The 22,609-nt window shown below is 45.9% G+C and overlaps 1 protein-coding gene across 1 annotated transcript in view; it reads left to right on the top strand.

Annotated features, from left to right (window-relative positions):
* Window positions 1–22,609, top strand: part of LOC137384488 (baculoviral IAP repeat-containing protein 7-like) — a 42,487-nt gene that overhangs the window by 14,361 nt on the left and 5,517 nt on the right. The window contains exons 5-8 of the mRNA XM_068058627.1: window positions 8,890–8,971; window positions 9,481–9,490; window positions 19,115–19,312; window positions 19,531–19,602. Of these exons, the coding sequence (XP_067914728.1) occupies window positions 8,890–8,971; window positions 9,481–9,490; window positions 19,115–19,312; window positions 19,531–19,602 (362 nt within the window). The remainder of the gene's footprint in view (window positions 1–8,889; window positions 8,972–9,480; window positions 9,491–19,114; window positions 19,313–19,530; window positions 19,603–22,609) is intronic.

Below are 22,609 nucleotides of genomic sequence, written 5' to 3' on the forward strand. Positions count from 1 at the left end.
TTGCAGAAAATACGGAAGTATGGGGTTGAAGGTGATTTAGAGCTTTGGATCAGAAATTGGCTAGCTGAAAGAAGACAGAGGGTGGTGGTTGATGGCAAATGTTCATCCTGGAGTTTAGTTACTAGTGGTGTACCGCAAGGTTCTGTTTTGGGGCCACTGCTGTTTGTCATTTTTATAAATGACCTGGATGAGGGTGTAGAAGGGTGGGTTAGTAAATTTGCGGATGACACGAAGGTCGGTGGAGTTGTGGATAGTGTCGAAGGGTGTTGTAGGGTACAGAGGGACATAGATAGGCTGCAGAGCTGGGCTGAGAGATGGCAAATGGAGTTTAATGCGGAGAAGTGTGAGGTGATTCACTTTGGAAGGAGTAACAGCAATGCAGAGTACTGGGCTAATGGGAAGATTCTTGGTAGTGTAGATGAGCAGAGAGATCTTGGTGTCCAGGTACATAAATCCCTGAAAGTTGCTACCCAGGTTAATAGGGCTGTTAAGAAGGCATATGGTGTGTTAGCTTTTATTAGTAGGGGGATCGAGTTTCGGAGCCACGAGGTCATGATGCAGCTGTACAAAACTCTGGTGAGGCCGCACCTTGAGTATTGCGTGCAGTTCTGGTCACCGCATTATAGGAAGGATGTGGAAGCTTTGGAAAGGGTGCAGAGGAGATTTACTAGGATGTTGCCTGGTATGGAAGGAAGGTCTTACGAGGAAAGGCTGAGGGACTTGGGGTTGTTTTCGTTAGAGAGAAGGAGGAGGAGAGGTGACTTAATAGAGACATACAAGGTAATCAGAGGGTTAGATAGGGTGGATAGTGAGAGTCTTTTTCCTCGGATGATGATGGCAAACACGAGGGGACATAGCTTTAAGTTGAGGGGTGAAAGATATAGGACAGATGTCAGAGGTAGTTTCTTTACGCAGAGAGTAGTAGGGGCGTGGAACGCCCTGCCTGCAACAGTAGTAGACTCGCCAACTTTAAGGGCATTTAAGTGGTCATTGGATAGACATTTGGATGAAAATGGAATAGTGTAGGTCAGATGATCGGCGCAACATCGAGGGCCGAAGGGCCTGTACTGCGCTGTAATGTTCTAAAGTACACATTAAGTATCCTACCCTTGCCCTGCACCTCTAAGCATATATTACCCTCATTGTCATTAATAGGCCCCACTCCACGTCTTACTATCCACTTACTATTTACATGCTGATAGAAGATTTTTGGGTTCCTTTTATCTTAACTGCCATTCTATTCTCATATTCTCTCTTTACCAGTCTTATTTTCCTCTTCACTTCCCCTCTCAACTTATTGTATTTGGCCTGATTCTCACTTGAAGAATTCACCTGACATGCATTATACACCCTTGTTTTTGTTTCATTATAATTTCTATCTTTCTTACCATTTAAGGAGCCCTGTTTTTGGTTTCCCTACCTTCCACCCTTGTTGGAATGTACCTAGTATTTCTTCCTTAAAGATAATCCATTGTTCCATTACAGTTTTTCCTGTCAGTCTTTAGTTTCATTTTACCCTGGCTGGATCCTTCTCATGCCATTGAATTTAGCCCTCTTCCACATTGTTCCTTGCTTTTCTGCATTGCTTAGTCTAGTAATGATACAATGATCACTTTTATCCAAGTGTTCCCCAACAGACACTTGGCCCACCTCATTCCCCAGCACCAGATCCAGCAATGCCTCCTTTCTAGTTGGGCTGAGACATACTTGTCAAGGAAGTTTTCCTGAACACCATTGAGAAATTCCTCCCCCTTCTTTCCCTTTACCATAACATTATCCCAATCGATATTTGGGTAATTAAAATACCCCAATATCACCACTCTGTAGTTCTTATGCAATGCTGAGATTCCCGGCAGATTTGCTTCTCTCTCTCACTATTTGGAGACCGATAAAATACCCCCAGTCGTGTGATCATACCATTTTTGCTTCTCAACTCTAATCAAATGGATTCTGTCCTTACCGCCTCAAGAACATCCTCCTTTTACAACACTGCAATGTCTACCCTAATCAGTACTGACACCCCACCTCCATGTTTTCCTTCTCTATCTTTTCTGAACACTTTATATCCTTGTATATTCAGTGCCCAGTCCTCACCATTTTTAAGCTACATTTCCATAATTTCCACTACATCTTATTCCCATACTGTTATTTGTGCTTGTAGCTCACCAACCTTATTCACCATAGTTTGTGCATTTACATGCATACATTGTAACCCTGGCTTTACATTCCTCGTAGTTCTTCTCAGTTTGCTCCTCATACAAAACTACTCCCTCTCTAGTACTGTGCAACACTCTCACATTGTGCACTTGATTCCTCTTTTCAATTCTATATGCTAGTGCCCATTCTGCTGTCAATTTAGTTTAAACCAGGGTTGTCCAACATACAGCCTGCAGACCAGCATCCAGCCCGCCAAAGGTTCCCATCCGGCCCGTGTATGTAAATTTTACCCAGGCTGTTCCTCATTCTCGCAGGGTTCATGACTGGAGATGGGGAATTTCCCATTGTCTTCTTCTTGCAGAGTGGCCTTTTTAAACACATTGCACTGAGTTTCACAGCTGACAGCTGTTGAAGCAGGAACGCGCTTCACAACATTGGACAGATTCAGGGTTTTCCAACTTTTTTTAAAAGCCCGCCAGAAAACCCTGAATCTGTCTGATATTGGGAAGCGCGTTCCTGCTTCAACAACTGTCAGCTGTGAAACTGACAGTGCGATGTTTTTAAACAAACTGACCAACCACAAAGCTGCTGTGCTGAGCGCTCCCGCTCAGTGCAACTATCAGAAAGAGGGAGAGAGAGGGGAGGGGGGAAACAAAGAGAGAGAGGGGAACAGAGAGAGGGAGGAAGAAACAGAGAGAGTGGAAATAAAGGGAGGGGGAAACAGAGAAAGGAGAAAACAGACAGAGAAAGGAGAAAACATAGAGAGGGGGGAACAGAGAGAGAGAGGGGGAACTAAAGAGAGAGAGGGGAAAACAGATAGAGAGGGGGAAACAAATAGAGATAAAGGGGAACAGAGAGAGTGAGGGGAAAACAGAGAGGGGGATAGAGAGAGAGAGAGAGAGAGAGGGGGAGACAAAGAGAGAGGGGGGTCTGAGAGAGAGAGGGGGGGAAACAGAGAGGGAGGACAGAGAGTGGTGGGGGGAACACAGAGAGCGAGGATGACACATGGTGGGGGTAACAATGCCTCAAGAACTTGAAGCCCTCCCTCCTGCACCATGCCTCAAGTCTAGCATCGATCCTCTCTATCTTCCTATTTCTACTTTCGCTAGTAATACAGAAATTACTACCTTTGAGGTCCTACTCTTTAACTTACTCCCTAGTTCCTGAAAATCTCCTGCTGTCTCTGTCATTGGCACCAACGTGCACCACAACTTCTGGCTCACTCCTTTTCCCCTGCAGAATATTCTGCACCCTCTCCGTGATGTCCTTGACCCTGGCACCAGCATACGGGATTCATGATGATGGTTACAGAAATGCCTGTCTGTCTCCGACTATGGCATCTCCTATAACAACTGCATTTTTGCATGTTGCTGCTCTCACCTGTGCAGTCTCTTGCCCATTGGTGCCACGGTCTAGACTGCACTCCTTCAGGGAATTGTCACTCCCAGCAACCTCCAATGCTGAGTACTGGTTTGAGAGTGGCACATACCCCGAAGACTCCTGCACTTGCTGCTTCTTGCTACTCTTCTAGATGGCCACCCACCTACTATCCTGTGGGGTAACCACCTCTTGGAACATATGATCCAGGAAATTCTCCTGCTCCCTGATGCTTCACAGTGATTCCAGCTTCCCCTCAAGCTCGGAAATCCTGAGCTTGAGCTGAATTAGAGCCAAATCAGGTAGAGGAAGAGAAATAAAGACAGGGAAGGAAAGGTTAGATTGAGAGAGAGAAAAAAGAGGCAGAAAGAAAAAGTAAGAAAACATTTTTGTGGTTTTTAAATTCTCCAACAGGAATTCACTATCTATAGGAATGAGATTCAACAGTTTAAGTTGTTCCCTTTCTGGGCCAGTGAGGTTGATTACTATTGCAGTAACAGAAATCTCCTGGTTATGCTGTTAATCAGCAGCCTTAACATACTGCAGTGAGTTTAATGGGCAAAATTATTCACAAATGCTGCAATTTCATGAAGGTCACTGGGCAGTTGAGGACAAGATCTCTTATTTGGATGTTAATGGTGGGATCCAGAAACATGTGATGATCACAACTCACAGGGTATCTCTTCCTTGCTGTCAGTTGCTGGATGATTTACACATTAAGGATGTCGATCATCATTAAACTCACCATTATGTTGGCAGCAAATTCTAGACCAATAATTTTCACCGGGCCTCCAAAGGCCTCCGCTCTGCTTTGGAGGGATGGCAGCACAGGAAGCACCAGAGACACACCCAGGCTTTGCAAATAATTCTTTCTCCAGAATTGGAGACAGATTCTGACCTAGAAATTCAGATGTGCAGCTGTCGTTTTCTGGACACTGAATGGCCTCCACAGCCGCCAATATGGCGGGCAGAAAGCACACATTCACTACAAGCCATAAGTATAACACTCACCATATTGGTAAAGTCATAGAGTCATAGATTAAAGGCTAAAGAAATTGGCGTGCCATGCCCACACCTGAAGCAGGCTTTGGAGCACGTGCACATAATGGAGCCTAACAATTATTTGAGATGCCCATGGCAAGACTGGTTATTCCCGAGCTAGCCCCCTCCAGGGCTGTTCCTGGTCCCTTTTCTCACCTCTGACTGGGCCATCTGGGTGAGGCAGGCCTCAGTGACAAATGAGTCTCCAGTACCCCACCCACAGTTACTGACGGTAGGCTATTCGGCAGCGAGCAGCAGTGCAGCAAAACATTATTGTTTCATAAAATCATAGAATGGTTACAACCCAGAAGGAGCCTAATTCTCCCTTCATGTCCGTGCTGGCTCTCTGCAAGATCAACTCACCTAGTCCCACTCCCCTTTCCCCATAGCCCTGCAAATTTTTTCTCTTCAGATAATTATCTAGTTCTCTTTTGAAGGCCTCAATTGAATCTGCCTCCACCACACTCTCAGGCAGTGCATTCCAGATCTCAACCACTTGCTGTGTAAAAAAGCTTTTCCTCATATCACCTTTGGTTCTTTTGCTAATCACTTTAATTTGGTATCCTCTGGTTCTCAACCCTTCAGTTTGTCTCTATCTACTCTGTCCAGACCCCTCATGATTTTGAACACATCTATCAAATCTCCTCTCAACCTTCTCCTTTCTAAAGAGAACAGTCCCAACTTCTCCAATCTATCCTCATAACTGAAGTTCCTCATCCCTGAAACCATTCTCTTGAATCTTTTCTGCACCCTCTCTAAAGCGTTAACATCCTTCCTACAGTGTGGTACCGAGAAATGGACACAATATTCCACAATATAATTGAGGTTGAACAAGTGTTTTATACACGTTTATCATAACTTCTTCGTTCTTGTACTCTATGCCCTAAAGCCCAGGATCCCATATGCCTTATTAACCACTTTCTCAATCTGTCCTGCCACCTTCAACAATTTGTGTACATGTATCCCCAGGTCCCTCTGCTCCTGCACCTCTTTTAGAATTACATCCTTTATTTTGTATTGCCTCTCCTCATCCTTCCTACCAAAATGCACCAGTTCACACTTCTCTGCATTAAATTTCATCTGCCACGTGTCCACCCATTCCACCAGACTGTCTATGTCCTCTTGAGGTCTGTCACTATCCTCTTCACAGTTCCAAGTTTTGTGTCATCAGCAAATTTTGAAATTTTCCTCAACACACCTAAGTCTAGGTCATCAATAAATATCAAGAAAAACAATGGTCCTAATATCAACCCCTGGGGAACCCCACTGTATATCTTCCTCCAGTCCGAAAAACAACCATTCACCACTACTCTGTTTCCTGTCACTCAGCCAACTTGGTATCCATGCTTCCATTTTCCCTTTTATTCCATGGGCTTTGACTTTGCTGGCAAGCCTATTATGTGGCATTTTATCAAATGCCTTTTGGAAGTCCATATGCACCACATCAACTGCATTAATCTCATCAACATTCTCTGTTACCTCATCAAAAAATCAAGCAAATTAGTAAAACACGATTTGCCTTTAACAAATCCATGCTGGCTATCTTAATTAATCTACATTTATCCAAGTGAATGTTAATTTTGTCCCAAATCATCATTTTTAAAAGCTTTCTACCACTGAGATTAAACTGTAGTTGCTGGGCTTGTCCTTATACTCTTTTTCGAACAAGGGTGTAATGTTTGCAATTCTCCAGTCCTCTGGCATGACCCCTGTATCTAAGAAGGATTGGAAGATTATTGTCAGTGCCTCCACAATTTCCACCCTTCTCTCAGTATCTTTGGATGCATCTCAGTCTGGTCCTTGTGAATTATCAACTTTAGGTACAGCCAGCTTTTCTAATACCTTTTTATCAATTTTTAGCCCATCCAGTGTCTCAACTACCTCCACTTTCACTATGACTTTGGCAGCATCTTCCTCCGTGATAAAGACAAATGCATTGTACTCATTTTGTACCTCAGCCATGCCCTCTGCCTCCATGTTTAAATTCCTTTTTTGATCCCAAATCAACCCCATCCCTCCCTTTACTATGCTTTTACTATTTATATGCCCATATAAGACTTCTGGATTCCCTTTTATGTTAGCTGCCAGTCTCTTCTCATACTCTCTTTGCTTCTATTATTAGTTTTTCACTTCCTCTCTGAACTTTCTATATTCAGCCTGGTTCTCACATGTATTATCAACCTGACATCTGTCATACACACCCTGTTTCTGCTTCATCTTTCTATCTCTTTTGTTATCCAGAGAGCTCAGGCTTTGTTTGTCCTACTTTCCCCCCTCATGGGAATGTACCTTGACTGTACCCAAATTATCTCCTCTTTAAAGACAGCCCATTGTTCTGTTACAGTTTTGTCTGCCAATCTTTAATTCCAATTTACCTGGGCCAGATCTGTTCTCACCCCATTGAAATTGGCCATAACCCGATTAATTATTTTTACTCTGGATTGCTCCTTTCCCTTTTCCACAGCTAACCTAAACCTTATGATACTATGATCACTGTCCCCTAAATGTTCCCCTACTGACACTTGATCCATTTGACCCATCTTATTCCCCAGAACCAGATCCAGCAATGTCTCCTTCCTCGTTGGGCCAGAAACATACTGATGTAGAAAATTCTCTTCAACACACTTCAGAATCTCTTCCCCTCTCTGTCCTTGGCACTATTATTATCCCAGTCTCTATTAGGATAATTACAGTTCCCCACAATCACTATAGTTTTTGCATCTTTCTGTAATTTCCTTGCAAATTTGTTCATCTATATCTTTCCCACTAGTTGGTGGCCTATTAGAATACCCCCAGTAGTGTAATGGTACCTTGATTATTTCTTAACTCTAAACAAATAGATTCTGTCCTTGACCCCTCTAGGACGTCCTCACTCTTCAGCACTGTAATGTTCACAAATCAATCCTGCCATCCTCCTCCTTTATTTCCTTCCTATCTTTCCTGAACACCTTGTATTCAGGGATATTTAGTAACCAGTCCTGCCTGTTTTTGAGCCAGGTCTCTGTTATCACCACAACATATTTCCATGTAGCTATCTGCACCTACAGCTCACCAACTTTATTTATCACACTCTGTGCATTCATATACATGCACAATAAACCTTATTTAGACCTTATTACTTTCCCTCTTACTTGGACCCTACCTAATACCTTACTATTTCTTACTCTAGTGCTATCTGTCTCTCCAAATTCTCTGTGCACTTTGGTTTTCGTCTCTAATATTACCTCCTGTTTCCCACACCCCTGCCAAGTTAGTTTACACCCTTCCCAATCGCCCTGCAAGGATATTGGTCCTGCTCTGTTCAGGTGTAACCTGTCCGGTCTGTACAGGTCCCATCTCCCCCTGAACCGGTCCCAATGTCCCAGGAATCTAAAGCCCTCCCTCCTGCACCATCTGTCCAGCCACACATTCATCTGCTTTCCCCTCCTATTTCTATGCTCATTAGCGTGTTACACCAGGAGTAATCCAGAGATTACTACCTTTGAGGTCCTGCTTGCTAGTCACTTTCCAGCTCCCCAAAATCTGCCTGCAGGACCTCATCCTTCTTTTCACCTATGACGTCGGTACTGGTGTGGACCACGACTGTTCACCCTCCCTCCTCATAGCGCTCCTTTTAATGAGGCCTGTCCAGTAAAATGGACTGGCATTTAAAATGGACAGACCTCTTGCAGCACCTCCTGGGTGGCTCGGGTTCGCGGACTCCACCAGCCAACCACCCAAGAATTAAAAATCTCCCTCTAACTTGCTTTAAACAGTAGAAGTGAGAGGGTTATTGGGAAGGTGATTATGCCTCCATACTGTGGGTATTATACATTGTAAGTTGCAGATTGCATTGATGCTGTCTTCTTCCCCAGTCCTGCTCATCTGCAGGCAGCTAAAGGATGATAGGGACATGGTCTGGAGTTTTTGTCCTGCTTGTCCTGGTTGGGGAAGTAGTGATGGTGTTACAATGTTCTCAGTGCTCCGGGGCTCAGGAGAGAATTAGCCTGAGGTTCCGTTCCTGCTTTCTATCCAGTGATTTAGCTGGAAAGTACAGGCATCAGATGAGGACTGGATCGGTGATGCTACTCACAGTTCAATGTCCTGACAGAAGCTACTACGTAAGCTTACAAGTGAAGAGTGGTCACTTAGACAAGACACTGGAGGGCAACTGATGCTTGTAATCCTGCAAGGAGTCAGCATCATCAGAAAATATGGAGTGGAACCTGGACAGGGCCAGCCGTGGGGAGGGAGGTTAATTCAGTTAGTACTGTGTCATATTTGATAAAGCTTGAGCTTTTCCTGTAACTAGTTTTTAATGTTCTGTTTTGCCAGCTGTGAATATTTACTCCAGGTGAAAGGGAGAGATTATGTGAACAGGATCCAGCAATTACATTCCCACATCATGGAGTCAACGGTGAGCTCGATAACACTGGTGCAGCCTTCAACTGTGTGTCTGTGTGCACGTGTCTTTATGTGTATATGTTTGAATGTGTCGATATGTCTTTTCTTACAGTAAAGGCAAGTTGTGTGTGTGCACATGGGGAGATGTATGTCTGTCTATGTTCTTGTGCTTGTATGTGTGCGTTTGCTTGTATTTGTGTGTCTGTGTGTATATATTTGTTTTCCTACAGTGAGGGGTAAAATAGAGGGGAGATGCTTTGGGATGGCTCTCCAAAGCGGTCCCACCTCCGGGGACTTTTCCAAGGACAGACTGGGAACTGGGCCCATTTTCCACCAGCACTGGTGTTTTCCTGCTGACGGAGCAGCCCCCACTCCACCATGTGCGGAGGCCACTAACTCAATCGAGGCAGCAGGCCAGGAGCCATCGGAGCCAGGGATGAAAGGCCGCAGCCACACCTGAAACCACTCCACCCTGCTGGCCCTACTGCCTACTGGCCTCTTTATTTCATGAATTCTATGCAGGCAACTGATGGTACCTCCATATTAAGGTGCCTTTGCTCTTGCCTGCCTGCCTCGGCAGCGCCCACCTCTCCCAGTGGGCTACTGACCTGACATCAGTGCGGGTCCGCTGATTGGGCCTGCAGCATCGGAAGCCTGTCCAACATCCTTAATAGGACAATGAGTGTGGATGTGGCCAATTGGGAGGCTGCTTCCCAGAAAGTTGCGCATGCAGGTGCGCTGAGGACAAGGATGAACTCAGCACCCCCATATAGGCCCGATGTCAGGGTCAGGACACCTGCCGGAAAATACAGCCCTATATATATATGTGTGATATGTATGTGTGTGTGTGTACGCGCACACGTGTGCGTGTGGCAGGGTGTGTTTGAGTCTGTGTCTGTCTGTTTTGGGGTGTATGTATGTTTTGGGGTGTGTGTGTCAGGATGTGTTGAGTGTGTGTGTGTTGGAGTGTGTGTGAGTGTGCATGCGTGTGTATGTGTGTTGGGGTGTGTGTGAGTGGTACAGTGGCGCAGTGGTTGGCATCGCAGCCTCACAGCTCCAGCGACCTGGCTTCGGTTCTGGGTACTGCCTGTGCGGAGTTTGCAAGTTCTCCCTGTGACCGCGTGGGTTTCCGCCGGGTGCTCCAGTTTCCTCCCACAGCCAAAGACTTGCAGGTTGATAGGTAAATTGGCCATTATAAATTGCCCCCAGTGTAGGTGGGTGATAGGAGAATTGAGGGAGGTTGGGGGTGTGGTAGGAAATTTGGGATTAATGAAATATGGGATTAATGTAGGATTAGTATAAATGGGTGGCTGATGGTCGGCACAGACCCGGTGGGCCAAAGAGCCTGTTTCAGTGCTGTATCTCTCTCTCTATGACTCTATGTGTGACTGTGCATGTGTCAGGGTGTCTTTGAGTGTGTGTCTGTTTTGGGAGGTGTGGATGTGTTGAGTGTGTGCATGTGTGTCAGGGTGTTTGTGTGTATGTTGGGGTGGGTGTGTGTGTTGGAGTGTTTTTTTTCATTCATGGGATGTGGGCATCGCTGGCCAGGCCAGCATTTATTGCCCATCCCTAATTGCCCTTGAGAAGGTGGTGGTGAGCTGCCTTCTTGAACCGCTGCAGTCCATTTGGGGTAGGTACACCCACAGTGCTGTTAGGAAGGGAGTTCCAGGATTTTGACCCAGCGACAGTGAAGGAACGGCGATATAGTTCCAAATCAGGATGGTGTGTGGCTTGGAGGGGAACTTGCAGGTGGTGGTGTTCCATGCATTTGCTGCCCTTGTCCTTCTAGTTGGTAGAGGTCGGGGGTTTGGAAGGTGCTGTCTAAGGAGCCTTGGTGCATTGCTGCAGTGCATCTTGTAGATGGTACACACTGCTGCCACTGTGCATCAGTGGTGGAGGGAGTGAATGTTTGTAGATGGGGTGCCAATCAAGCGGGCTGCTTTGTCCTGAATGGTGTCGAGCTTCTTGAGTGTTGTTGGAGCTGCACCCATCCAGGCAAGTGGAGAGTATTCCATCACGCTCCTGACTTGTGCCTTGTAGATGGTGGACAGGCTTTGGGGAGTCAGGAGGTGAGTTACTCGCCTCAGGATTCCTAGCCTCTGACCTGTTCTTGTAGCCACAGTATTTATATGGCTACTCCAGTTCAGTTTCTGGTCAATGGTAGCCCCCAGGATGCTGATAGTGGGGTATTCAGCAATGGTAATGCCGTTGAATGTCAAGGGGAGATGGTTAGATTCTCTCTTGTTGGCACTTGTGTGGCGCGAATGTTACTTGCCACTTATCAGCCCAAGCCTGGATATTGTCCAGGTCTTGCTGCATTTCTACACGGACTGCTTCAGTATCTGAGGAGTCACGAATGGTGCTGAACATTGTGCAATCATCAGCAACCATCCCCACTTCTGACCTTATGATTGAAGGAAGGTCATTGATGAAGCAGCTGAAGATGGTTGGGCCTAGGTGTGTGTTTGAGTGTGCATGTGTATGCGTGTGTGTCAGTGTGTGTGTGTCTGTGCATGTGTGTCAGGGTGTGGGTGTGTTGGGGTGTGTATGTTGGGGTGCGTGTGAGTGTGCGTGCATGTGTGTTTTGGGGTGTGTGAGTGCCGGCTGGGTGTGTATATGTAGGAGGCTGTTAACTGCTGTCTTTTGTAGTTTCAGAGTGGATCTCAGCCACGAGCACCTGCCAGACAAGGTGTGTTTTTCCAATTACAATTTTACAGAAAGGACTTACATAAATTTCTTATAATGTTTTATTTTGAAATCTTTCCATAATGGGGGGTGTGGTTTAAGGGTGGGTTATGGGATGTTGGGGGGCGGGGTGGGGGGGGGGGCGTCAGGCTGCTGAGCCAGGCAGTCTGCTGTTAACACATAGCAGGTCACTGGGATATGCCGGAAAATCCTGGAGGAGACAGATCCTGCAGCGGAGTTGATTTGCAAGTGACCCTGTTGATTGGGTGGGGGGAGGGACCTAATCCCACTTTCAGCTCTTGGTCTGTAGCCTTGTAGGTGACAGCAGTTCAAGTGCATATCCAAGTACTTTTTAAATGTTATGAGGGTTTCTGCATCTACCACCCTTTCAGGCAGTGCATTCCAGACCCCCATCACTCTCTGCCTGAAAACATTTCCCCTTGAATCCCCTTTAAACCTCCTACCTCTTACCCTAAATCCATGCCCCCTAGTTATGGATCCCTCAACCAAGGAGGATTAGGTCTCTCCTCAGCCTCCTCTGTTCCAAAGAAAACAATCCTAGCCTATCCAATCTTTCCTCATAACTAAAATTCAAGTATAAAGGAAAGGATCTGAGGAGCGGACTTAGCCACCGTCTGCCTGGGAAGAGTCTGTCCGGGGACAGTCTGCCCAGGGAGAGACAGCGCAGAGAGAGTCTGTCCTGGGAGAGTCCATCCGGGGACAGTCTGCCCAGGGAGAGACAGCGCGGAGAGAGTCTGTCCTGGGAGAGTCTGTCCCAGCAAACATTAGTGGGATAATAAAAGCAAAATACTGCAGATGCTGGAAATCGGAAATAAAAACAAAAAGTGCTGGAAATACTCAGCAGGTCTGGCAGCATCTGTGGAGACAGAAGCAAAGTTAACATTTCAGGTCAGTAACCTTTTATCAGAACTGGCAAAGGTTAGAAATGTAATAGGTTTTAAGAAAATAAAGTGGGGGTGGGACAAAAGAGAACAAAAGGGAAGGTGTTGATAGGACAGAGGGTCACAGAAAATAACTGACAAGGAGGTCATGGAGCAAAGGCAAAGAGAGCGTGTTAATGGTGTGGTGAAAGACAAAGCGTTAGTGCAGAGAGGGTATTAAATGACAGAATAATGAACAGCCCTAGCCAAAAGCACAAACATGAAAAAAACAGTGGGCAGGCACATGGTAAAAAATTGAACGATGAAACAAACTAAAATAAAATGAAAACAAAATAAAACGAAAAATAAAAAAGGGGAGGCCAGTTTAGTTTTACTTTTTATTTTTATTTACACTAGCAAGTTTTTTTTTCATTGTAAAAGTAATTAATGGCGGGGCAGATTGGCCAAGTGGAATGTATTTCCTGTGCAATGTGGGAAGTCGTGGAAGTGCTGTGGGACCTTGGTGAACATGTCTGCAGAAAGTGTCTCCGGTTGCAGAAGCTTGAGCTTCGGGTTTCGGAGCTCAAGTGGTGGCTGGAGTCACTGTGGCGCATCCACGAGGTGGAGGACTACGTGGATTGCATGTTTCAGGAGGTAGTCAAGCCGGTGCCTAGGTGAGTACAGTCGGGGGGGGGGGGGGGGGGGGGGGTGGGGGGCGGTGACTTGGTGGATGCCAGGCAGACAAAGAAATCAGGGCAGGTAGTGCAGGAGTCCCCAGAGGGCATCCCACTTTCTAACCGGTATTCAGTTCTGAGTACCAATGAGACAGAGGATTGCACCGAGAATCATGACCGGAATGTCATGGCTGTCTCAGCTGTGCTGGGATGGAGAAAAAGGGACAAGAGGGCAATAGTGGTAGGGGATTCTATGGTTAGAGGAACAGATAGGCGTTTCTGTGGTCACAGTCGTGATTCCAGGATGGTATGTTGTCTCCCTGGTGCAAGGGTCTTGGATATCACTGAGCGGTTACAGAGTATTCTGGAGAGTGAGGGTGCAGAGCCGGAGGTTGTGGTCCATGTTGGTACCAATGACATAGGTAGAAAGAGGGATGAGGTCCTGCAAAAAGAATTTAGGGAGCTAGGCAGCAGATTAAAAAGTAGGACCTCAAAGGTTGTAATCTCTGGGTTTCTTCCAGTGCCACGGGCTAGTGAGTATATGAATAGGAGGTTAGAGCAGATGAATGCATGGTGAGGGCTTTAGATTCTTGGATCACTGGGCCTGTTTCTGGCGAAGGTGGGATCTGTATAAGATGGACGGGTTGCACCTGAATCAGAACGGGACCAGCATCCTTGCTGGGAGGTTTGCTAGTACTGTTGGCGGGGGGGGGGGGTTTAAACTAATTTGGCAGGGGGATGGGATGCAGAGTGGAAGCACAATGTGAAGCTAAGTCAGTCCAGAGGACAGAGTAAATGTAGATCTGTTAAGGCTCAGGCTAATAATGCAAGCCTGGATTGTATCTATTTTATTGCAAGGAGTCTTATTAGTAAGGCAGATGAATTGAGGGCGTTGATTAACACATGGGAATATGATATTATTGCTATTACTGAGACATGGTTGAGGGAAGGGCAGGACTGGCAGCTTAATATCCCAGGGTATAGGATCTTCAGGCGTGATAGGGGAGAGGGTAAAAGAGGAGATGGCATTGCACTGTTGATTAAAGAGTCAATTACTGCAGTAAGGAGGGATGATATCTTAGAAGGTTCCTCTAATGAGGCCATATGGGTAGAACTTAAAGACAAAAAGGGAGCGATTACTTGGCTGGGAGTGTACGACAGGCCTCCAAACAGTCAGGGAGAGGTAGAGGAGCAGATATGTAGGCAAATCTCAGAGAGGTGCAATAATAATAGGATAATAATAGTAGGGGATTTCAACTTCCCCTATGTTAGAGGGGATAGTATTAGTGCAAAAAGCTTAAAGGGGGCGGAATTCTTCAAGTGCATACAGGAGAGCTTTTTGAGCCAGCACATAGAGAGTCCGACAAGAGGAGGTACTGGACTTAATCCTGGGGAATGAAGCCGGACAAGTGGTAGAAGTGTCAGTGGGGGATCATTTCAGGGATAGTGACCATAACTCTGTAAGATTGAAGGTTGTTATGGAAAAGGACATAGAGGGTCCAGAAATAAGAGTACTGAATTGGGGGAAGGCAGATTTCAATTTGATAAAACAGGATCTGGCCAAAGTGAACTGGGAGCAGCTTCTTATAGGAAAGTTTACATCAGACCAGTGGGAGTCATTTCGAAGGGAAATTGTGAGGGTTCAGGTGCAGCATGTTCCTGTAAATATGAAAGGTAGGACCAACAAGTCCAGGGAACCCTGGATGTCAAGGGATATAGAGGATTTGATAAGGAAAAAAAAGGAGGCATATGGCAGATTCAGAGCGCTGAAAACAGCAGAGGCCCTAGAGGAGTAAAGAAAGTGTAGGGGAGTACTTAAAAAAATAATTAGGAGAGCGAAGAGGGGGCATGAAAAATCACTGGCAGACAAGATAAAGGAAAATCCTAAGGCATTTTATAAGTATGTTAGGGGCAAGAGGATAACCAGAGAAAAAGTGGGTCCCATTAGGGATCAAAGAGGCAATCTGTGTGGAGCCGGAGGATATAGGTGAGGTTTTGAACGATTACTTTTCATCTGTGTTCACTATGGAGAGGGACGATGTAGGTGTAGTGATCAGGGAGGGGGATTGTGATACACTTGATCAAATTAGCATTGAAAAGGAGGAAGTATTAGCTGTATTCTTCTTCTTTGGCCTCCTTGTCTCGAGAGACAATGGGTAAGCGCCTGGAGGTGGTCAGTGGATTGTGAAGCAGTGCCTGGAGTGGCTCTAAAGGCCAATTCTAGACTGACAAATTCTTCCACAGGTGCTGCAGATAAAATTGGTTGTCAGGGCTGTTACACAGTTGGCTCTCCTCTTGCGCTTCTGTCTTTTTTCCTGCCAACAGCTAAGTCTCTTTGTCTCGCCACACTTTAGCCCCGCCTTTATGGCTGCCCGCCAGCTCTGGCGATCGCTGGCAACTGACTCCCACAACTTGTGATCAATCGCACAGGACTTCATGTCACGTCATGGGCGGCGCAGTGGTTATCACTGCAGCCTCACAGCTCCAGGGACCCGGGTTCAATTCTGGGTACTGCCTGTGCGGAGTTTGCAAGTTCTCCCTGTGACCGTGTGGGTTTTCGCCGGGTGCTCCGGTTTCCTCCCACAGCCAAAGACTTGCAGGTGATAGGTAAATTGGCCGTTGTAAATTGCCCCTAGTGTAAGTAGGTGGTAGGGAATATGGGATTACTGTAGGGTTAGTATAAATGGGTGGTTGTTGGTCGGCACAGACTCGGTGGGCCGAAGGGCCTGTTTCAGTGCTGTATCTCTAAATAAAAATAAATAAAATAATATATCTTTAAAGCGGAGACATGGACGGCTGGTGGGTCTGATACCAGTGACAAGCTCGCTGTACAAAGTGTCCTTGGGGATCCTGCCATCTTCCATGCGGCTCACATGGCCAAGCCATCTCAAGCGCCGCTGGCTCAGTAGGGTGTATATGCTGGGGATGTTGGCTGCCTCGAGGACTTCTGTGTTGGAAATACGGTCCTGCCACCTGATGCCAAGGATTCTCCGGTAGCAGTGAAGATGGAATGAATTGAGACGGCACTCTTGGCTGACATACGTTGTCCAGGCCTCGCTGCCGTAGAGCAAGGTACTGAGGACACAGGCTTGATACACTCGGAATTTTGTGTTCCGTGTCAGTGCGCCATTTTCCCACACTTTCTTGGCTAGTCTGGACATAGCAGTGGAAGCCTTTCCCATGCACTTATTGATTTCTGCATCGAGAGACAGGTTACTGGTGATAGTTGAGCCTAGGTAGGTGAACTCTTGAACCACTTCCAGAACGTGGTCGCCGATATTGATGGATGGAGCATTTCTGAAGTCCTGTCCCGTGATGTTCGTTTTCTTGAGGCTGATGGTTAGGCCAAATTCGTTGCAGGCAGCTGCAATCCTGTCGATGAGTCTCTGCAGACACTCTTCAGTGTGAGATGTTAATGCAGCATCATCAGCAAAGAGGAGTTCCCTGATGAGGACTTTCCGTACTTTGGTCTTCGCTCTGAGACGGGCAAGGTTGAGCGGGCTTAAAAGTGGATAAATCCCCAGGCCCAGATGAGATGTATCCCAGGCTGTTATGTGAGGCAAGGGAGGAGATAGCAGGGGCTCTGACACAAATTTTCAGATCCTCTTTGGCCACAGGAGAGGTATCAGAGGACTGGAGGACAGCGAATGTGGTACCATTATTCAAGAAGGGTAGCAGGGATAAAGCAGGTAATTACAGGCAGGGAGTCTAACATCAGTGGTAGGGAAATTATTGGAAAAAATCCTGAGAGACAGGATTAATCTCCACTTGGAGAGGCAGGGATTAATCAGGGATAGTCAGCATGGCTTTGTCAGGGAGAGATAGTGTCTAACTAACTTGATTGAATTTTTTGAGGAGGTGACTAGAGGTGTAGATGAAGGTAAAGCAGTTGATGTAGTCTACATGGACTTCAGTAAGGCTTTTGATAAGGTCCCGCATGGGAGATTGGTTAAGAAAGTAAAGGCCGATGGGATCCAGGGTAACTTGGCAAATTGGATTCAAAATTGGCTTCGTGGCAGGAGACAGAGGGTGATGGTAGAGGGTTGTTTTTACGATTGGAAGCCTGTGACCAGTGTGTACCGCAGGGATCGGTGCTGGGACCCTTACTGTTGGTAGTGTACTTTAATGATTTAGATGTGAATAAAGGAGGTATGATCAGTAAGTTCGCAGACGACACGAAAATTGGTGGTGTCGTAAATGGTAAGGAGGAAAGCCTTAGATTACAGGACGATATAGATGGGCTGGTAAGATGGGCAAAGCAGTGGCAAATGGAGTTTAATCCTGAGAAGTGTGAGGTGATGCACTTTTGGAGGTCTAACAAAGCAATGGAATATAAAATGGATCGTAGGACCCTAGGGAGTACAGAGGGTCAGAGGGACCTTTGGGGTGTTTCTCTATAGATCACAGAAGGCAGCACCACAGGTAGATAAGGTGGTTAGGAAGGCATACGGGATACTTGCCTTTATTAGCCGAGGCATAGAATATAAAAGCAGGGAGGTTATGATGGAGCTGTATAAAATGTTAGTTAGGCCACAGCTGGAGTACTGTGTACAGTTCTGGTCGCCACACTTTAGGAAGGATGTGATTGCACTGGAGAGGGTGCAGAGGAGATTCACCAGGATGTTGCCTGGGCTGGAGCATTTCAGCTATGAAGAGAGACTGGATAGGCTGGGGTTGTTATCCTTGGAGTGGAGAAGGCTGAGGGGGGACCTGATTGAGGTATACAAAATTATGAGGGGCATTGATAGGATAGATAGGAAGAAACATTTTCCCTTAGCAGAGAGGTCAATAACCAGGGGGCATAGATTTAAGGCAAGGGGCAGGAGGTTTAGAGGGGATTTGAGGAGGACTTTTTTCACCCAGAGGGTGGTTGGAATCTGGAACACGCTGCCTGAAGGGGTGGTAGAGGCAGGAACACTCACGACATTCAAGAAATATTTAGATGAGCACTTGAAACGTCATAACATACAAGGCTACAGGCCACGTGCGGGGAAATGGGATTAGTTAGGACGGGTGCTTGATGGTCAGCGCAGGCGTGTTGGGCCGAAGGGCCTTTTTCTGTGCTGTAAAACGCTATGACTCTATGACTCTATTTCATTTTATTTTAGTTTGTTTCATCATTCATTCTGGAGAGAGTCTGTCCGGGGAAAGTCTCTCCAGGGAGAGTCTCTCCGGGGAGAGTCTGTCCGGGGGGGAGTCTGTCTGAGGAGGGTCTGTCTGGGAAGGTCGGTCTGGGGAGAGTCTCTCCAGGGAGAGTCTCTCTGGAGAGAGTCTCTCCGGGGAGAGGCTGTCCGGGGAGAGTCTGCTTGAGGTCAGAATTTGTGTTGCTACTTTTCAGGTTGTCCCCAAGTGCTTGAAACAGAATTACATCAAAATTCACAGCCAATTAAATCCTTAAAGATTGTTTCCATTGCAGCCAAATTGTACACAAGAAGATCCCACATACTGACCAGATAATCTATGTTTAGTGATGTTGACTGAGGGATAAATATTGGCCAGGACACCAGGCTGAACTCCCCTGCTCTTCTTTGAAATAATGCTGTGGGACGATTCCCATCCACCTGAGAGGGCAGACGGGACATCGATTTAACGTCTCATCTGAAAGATGGCACCTCTGACAGTGCAGCCTGGATTATGGGCTCAAGTCCCTTGAGTGGGGCTTGAACCCACATCTTTCTGGCCGAGAGTTAAGAGTGACTCCACTGAGCCAGGCTCCTGATCCACAGGGAAGGTACTGGGTGTGAAGGGGATTAGAAATGACCCCAGCAAATGGCCAAACAGTGTTCCACATTCCATCCTTTGCTCCACCCTCCTGTCTCAGGAGGAGTGATCTTCAAAGGGGAAGAAACGAGGATTGAAGAGACAGTCAAAGAAGGAGCAATCTTAAAATCTCACCATAAATGTATCTCCTTCCAGATGCAGCGCTGTCTCCTCTCATGCAATCTACTGTGGTTCAGCGGGTATTGCAGATGGGGTTTGATCGTAGTTTGATAGAGACTTTAGTTCATAGCAAGTACCTGCTGAATGGGACACAGTACAGCTCGGTCAGTGACCTTCTCTCCGATCTACTAGGAGCTGAGGAGGGAGGAAGAGAAAGGAGACAACTAAACTCAGGTATGACTTCAAGAACAAAACGAACTTCTTTTGCTTTCTTTCTGAATTTTTAGTGGAATTTCATGATTGATTGGGTAGTTTTGACTGGAAAGTGACGATCTTGTGTTTTCACTGTGATAAATATATTCCATTACCAAATCCACCAGCAAAGCTCAGGGTGTATTCAGCAAAGATTCATTACAGCCCCTTGCACTGACTGGCGATCTTGTTTTTTGCAGGAGTTGACCAGAGGCCACGGCAAGCCAGCCATGCTCCAAGTGAGAGGAGAGAGGCAACAGCTCAGGGAAGGGGTGAGCTGCAGCGTCAGAGGCTTCAGAAAGTCTAAACCCAGGGCTGTCTGGTAGCTCAGGGTCCGAGATTAAATCAGTGGTCTCTGCAGAGTTAACAGAGCTCTGCTAAGACAGCAGCAATCGTATTCCAATTGATCTCATCGTCCCGAGGCTAGGGTAAGGGTTGGGTGAGATGGAGTGGGATGGAGGTGATGGGACAAGGAGCCAGGCTTCTTGCTGTTGACTGCAAGGCATTGACTGACCCCCATCCCAGCTGGGAAGCACATGTGTCTGAATTTCAGCATTGTCAGGATTAGACTTGGCAGTCATGCTGTTCACGATTGAATGACCCGCCAGGTTTACGTATGAAGAACAGCTGCTTAAACGGATTAAACATTAGCTAATGAATCTGTGGTTGGCAGATCAGATTTCTCACTTGCATTGATGGCTGCTCCTTGTGTGGTCCAGAGTAGATCAGCTGTGATTACCAACCCAAGGAACTGAGTGTCCGTAACATTGGAATTTTCAACCCTTCTAGATAAGATGTCAATGACCAAACTGACAATTAATGTGTCTTAACAGAGTTCTTGATTTGGTTTCTAAGAGCTGATGATACGGCTGCCCAGGTCTTTCCATGTCTGCCAGCAGTGTGGTTGCCACTTGAAATTCCCTCAGGGAATTAACTGTCCTGTAGATGGTGGTATTCCTGGCAATGAATGGCATCACATTTGGTAACTTCAGTTGAGAAACAGCGAGAGGCCAAGAGTGTTTCCCTTGTGGATTCCTGCATAGTTATGATAAGAAGACAACAGCTTCTTTCTTAGAACTGAATATTTGTTTCCTCTGAAAAAGTCACATATTCAGCTCAAAAGGGCAGTGTCTCAATGAGCCCAGGATGCCCCATCCTATCAAAGGCTTTAGCAGCGCACTATTCCAATGTTGCACCAAGTCTTACCCACCCATCACCCTATCCTCATTGACTGACATTTGCCCCACATCTCCCAATGCTTCAAAATTCACATCCTCATGTTTAAATCTCTCCATAACCTTGCCCCCTTATCTCTGTAATCTCCTTTGGACCTTCACCCCCCCTGAACACTCCAGTCCTCTGACCCTGCCCCCTTGTGTATTCTTCAGCTGGCTCAGTTCCAGTTTCTGGAATTCCTTTTGTAGACCCTCCTTCCACATCCCTCTCTGTCGTTATAACCCACCTCTTTAACCAAGCTCTTTCTCAATCATCAATCGTGGCTTCGTGTCCATTTTCCTCAAAGTCTCTTTCAAGTCCTTTAGGATATTTTCTACATTAAATGCACCATAGATAATAGTTAGTGTTAGAGTAGATAGTTAATGTTAGTGTAGATAGTGTTAGTGTAGATAGTAGTTAGTGCTAATGTCTGGACCAGCATCTGGGAGACAAGTAAAGACAGTTTGATATTCCACTGATCATTCACACTCTGCTTCTACAATAATTCTATTCATTGTTAGCTGGATGCATTCCACTCAGGGAGGTGGGGTAATCTGCTTAACTAAAAGCTGACACTGGATTCAGACTTTTAAAAACAGAGGGCTTTGAAAGCTGTCGGGATAGACAGCAAAGGACTATGTGCAGCATGGAACATGGGAGAGGGTTAGAAAATTAAGTCAAGAAAGATGATCGACTGAAGTAGGGTAGCATAGTAAATATAGTATGTTACATGAAGACAAGTTTTATTGCGGGAAATACATGAAACTGACCATAGTTGTTATTGTGTCCCTTGAAGTCACTGAGATATAATGCAGCTAAACAATCCAAATCAAAGAATCTAGGAGTACAGATACAACATTCATTAAAAGTAGCAACTTAGGTTGATAAGGCCATAAAAATAAAGCAAACCAAGCACTAGGGTTTATTTCTAGAGGAACAGAATTGAAAAGTGGAGGAGTAATGCTAAACCTGTATCAAACCTTGTTTAGACCACAGTTGGGTTACTGTGAACAGTTTTGGTCACCATATTATAAAAATGTCATAGAGGCATTGGAAAGAGTTAAAAAAATTACATGGATGATACCAAAACTGCGAGATTATACCTATCAGAAAAGGATGAACAGATTGGGTCTCTGTTCTCTTGAAAAAAGAAGGCTGAGAGGTGATCTAATAGAGGTCTTTAAAATTCTGAAAGGTTTTGATAGAGTGGATACAGAGAGGATGTTTCCTCTTGTGGGGAGGAGCATAACTAGAGGCATTAATATAAGATAGTCATCAAGAAATCCAATAGGGAATTCTGAAGAAACTTCTTTACCCAGAGAGTGGTGAGAATGTGGAACTCACTACCACAGGGAGTGGTTGAGGTGAATGATGTAGATGCATTTAAGGGGAGGCTAGATAAGCATATGAGGGAGAAGGGAATAGAGGGTTATGGAGGATAGAGTTAGATGAGGAAGGATGGAAGGAGGTTCGAGTGGAGCATAAACGCCGACATGGACTGTTGAGCTGCATGGCCTGTTTCTATGCTGTATATCTGATGTAAGTCTTACTTCACCCTGATGGTAACTCAATTGACCCTGGGGAGATTGAAGAAATGAACATTTGAAAAGTAAGAGAATCTGGTCCAGATGACAAGGGGATGTTAAATCCCTGAGTAACACCACTGTAGAAGGAGACACGTGACAGTGTGTCAATTCCCATAAAAGTAAAAAACACTAACAGCACTTTCAGGAGCGTGAGAAGGAGGGATCTACAGGAGATCTGACTTTCGGACAGTGATGTTAAGAGAAGAACATGTTGATGTGACAATTTTTACCCACGATTTTAATGCAGACATTACCTTTTTTTATGGATTAGTACCTCCCCTAAACCAGCAGTCAGAGGAATTCTGCTGACTGATGCACTGCAGTAATGTGGGATTGAGTGATACAGTCTAAGTATTGATCTGAGGCAGTGACTTACTACAATATACCACAGATACCAGTGGTATATCTTAGGAGCAGTAAAGGAGGAAAGGTCACTGCTCTCACCAGCTAGTGACCAGGTACAGTGTAGCATCTGCAG

Source organism: Heterodontus francisci, chromosome 26 (genome assembly GCF_036365525.1).
Source record: "Heterodontus francisci isolate sHetFra1 chromosome 26, sHetFra1.hap1, whole genome shotgun sequence".
Taxonomy (NCBI): domain Eukaryota; kingdom Metazoa; phylum Chordata; class Chondrichthyes; order Heterodontiformes; family Heterodontidae; genus Heterodontus; species Heterodontus francisci.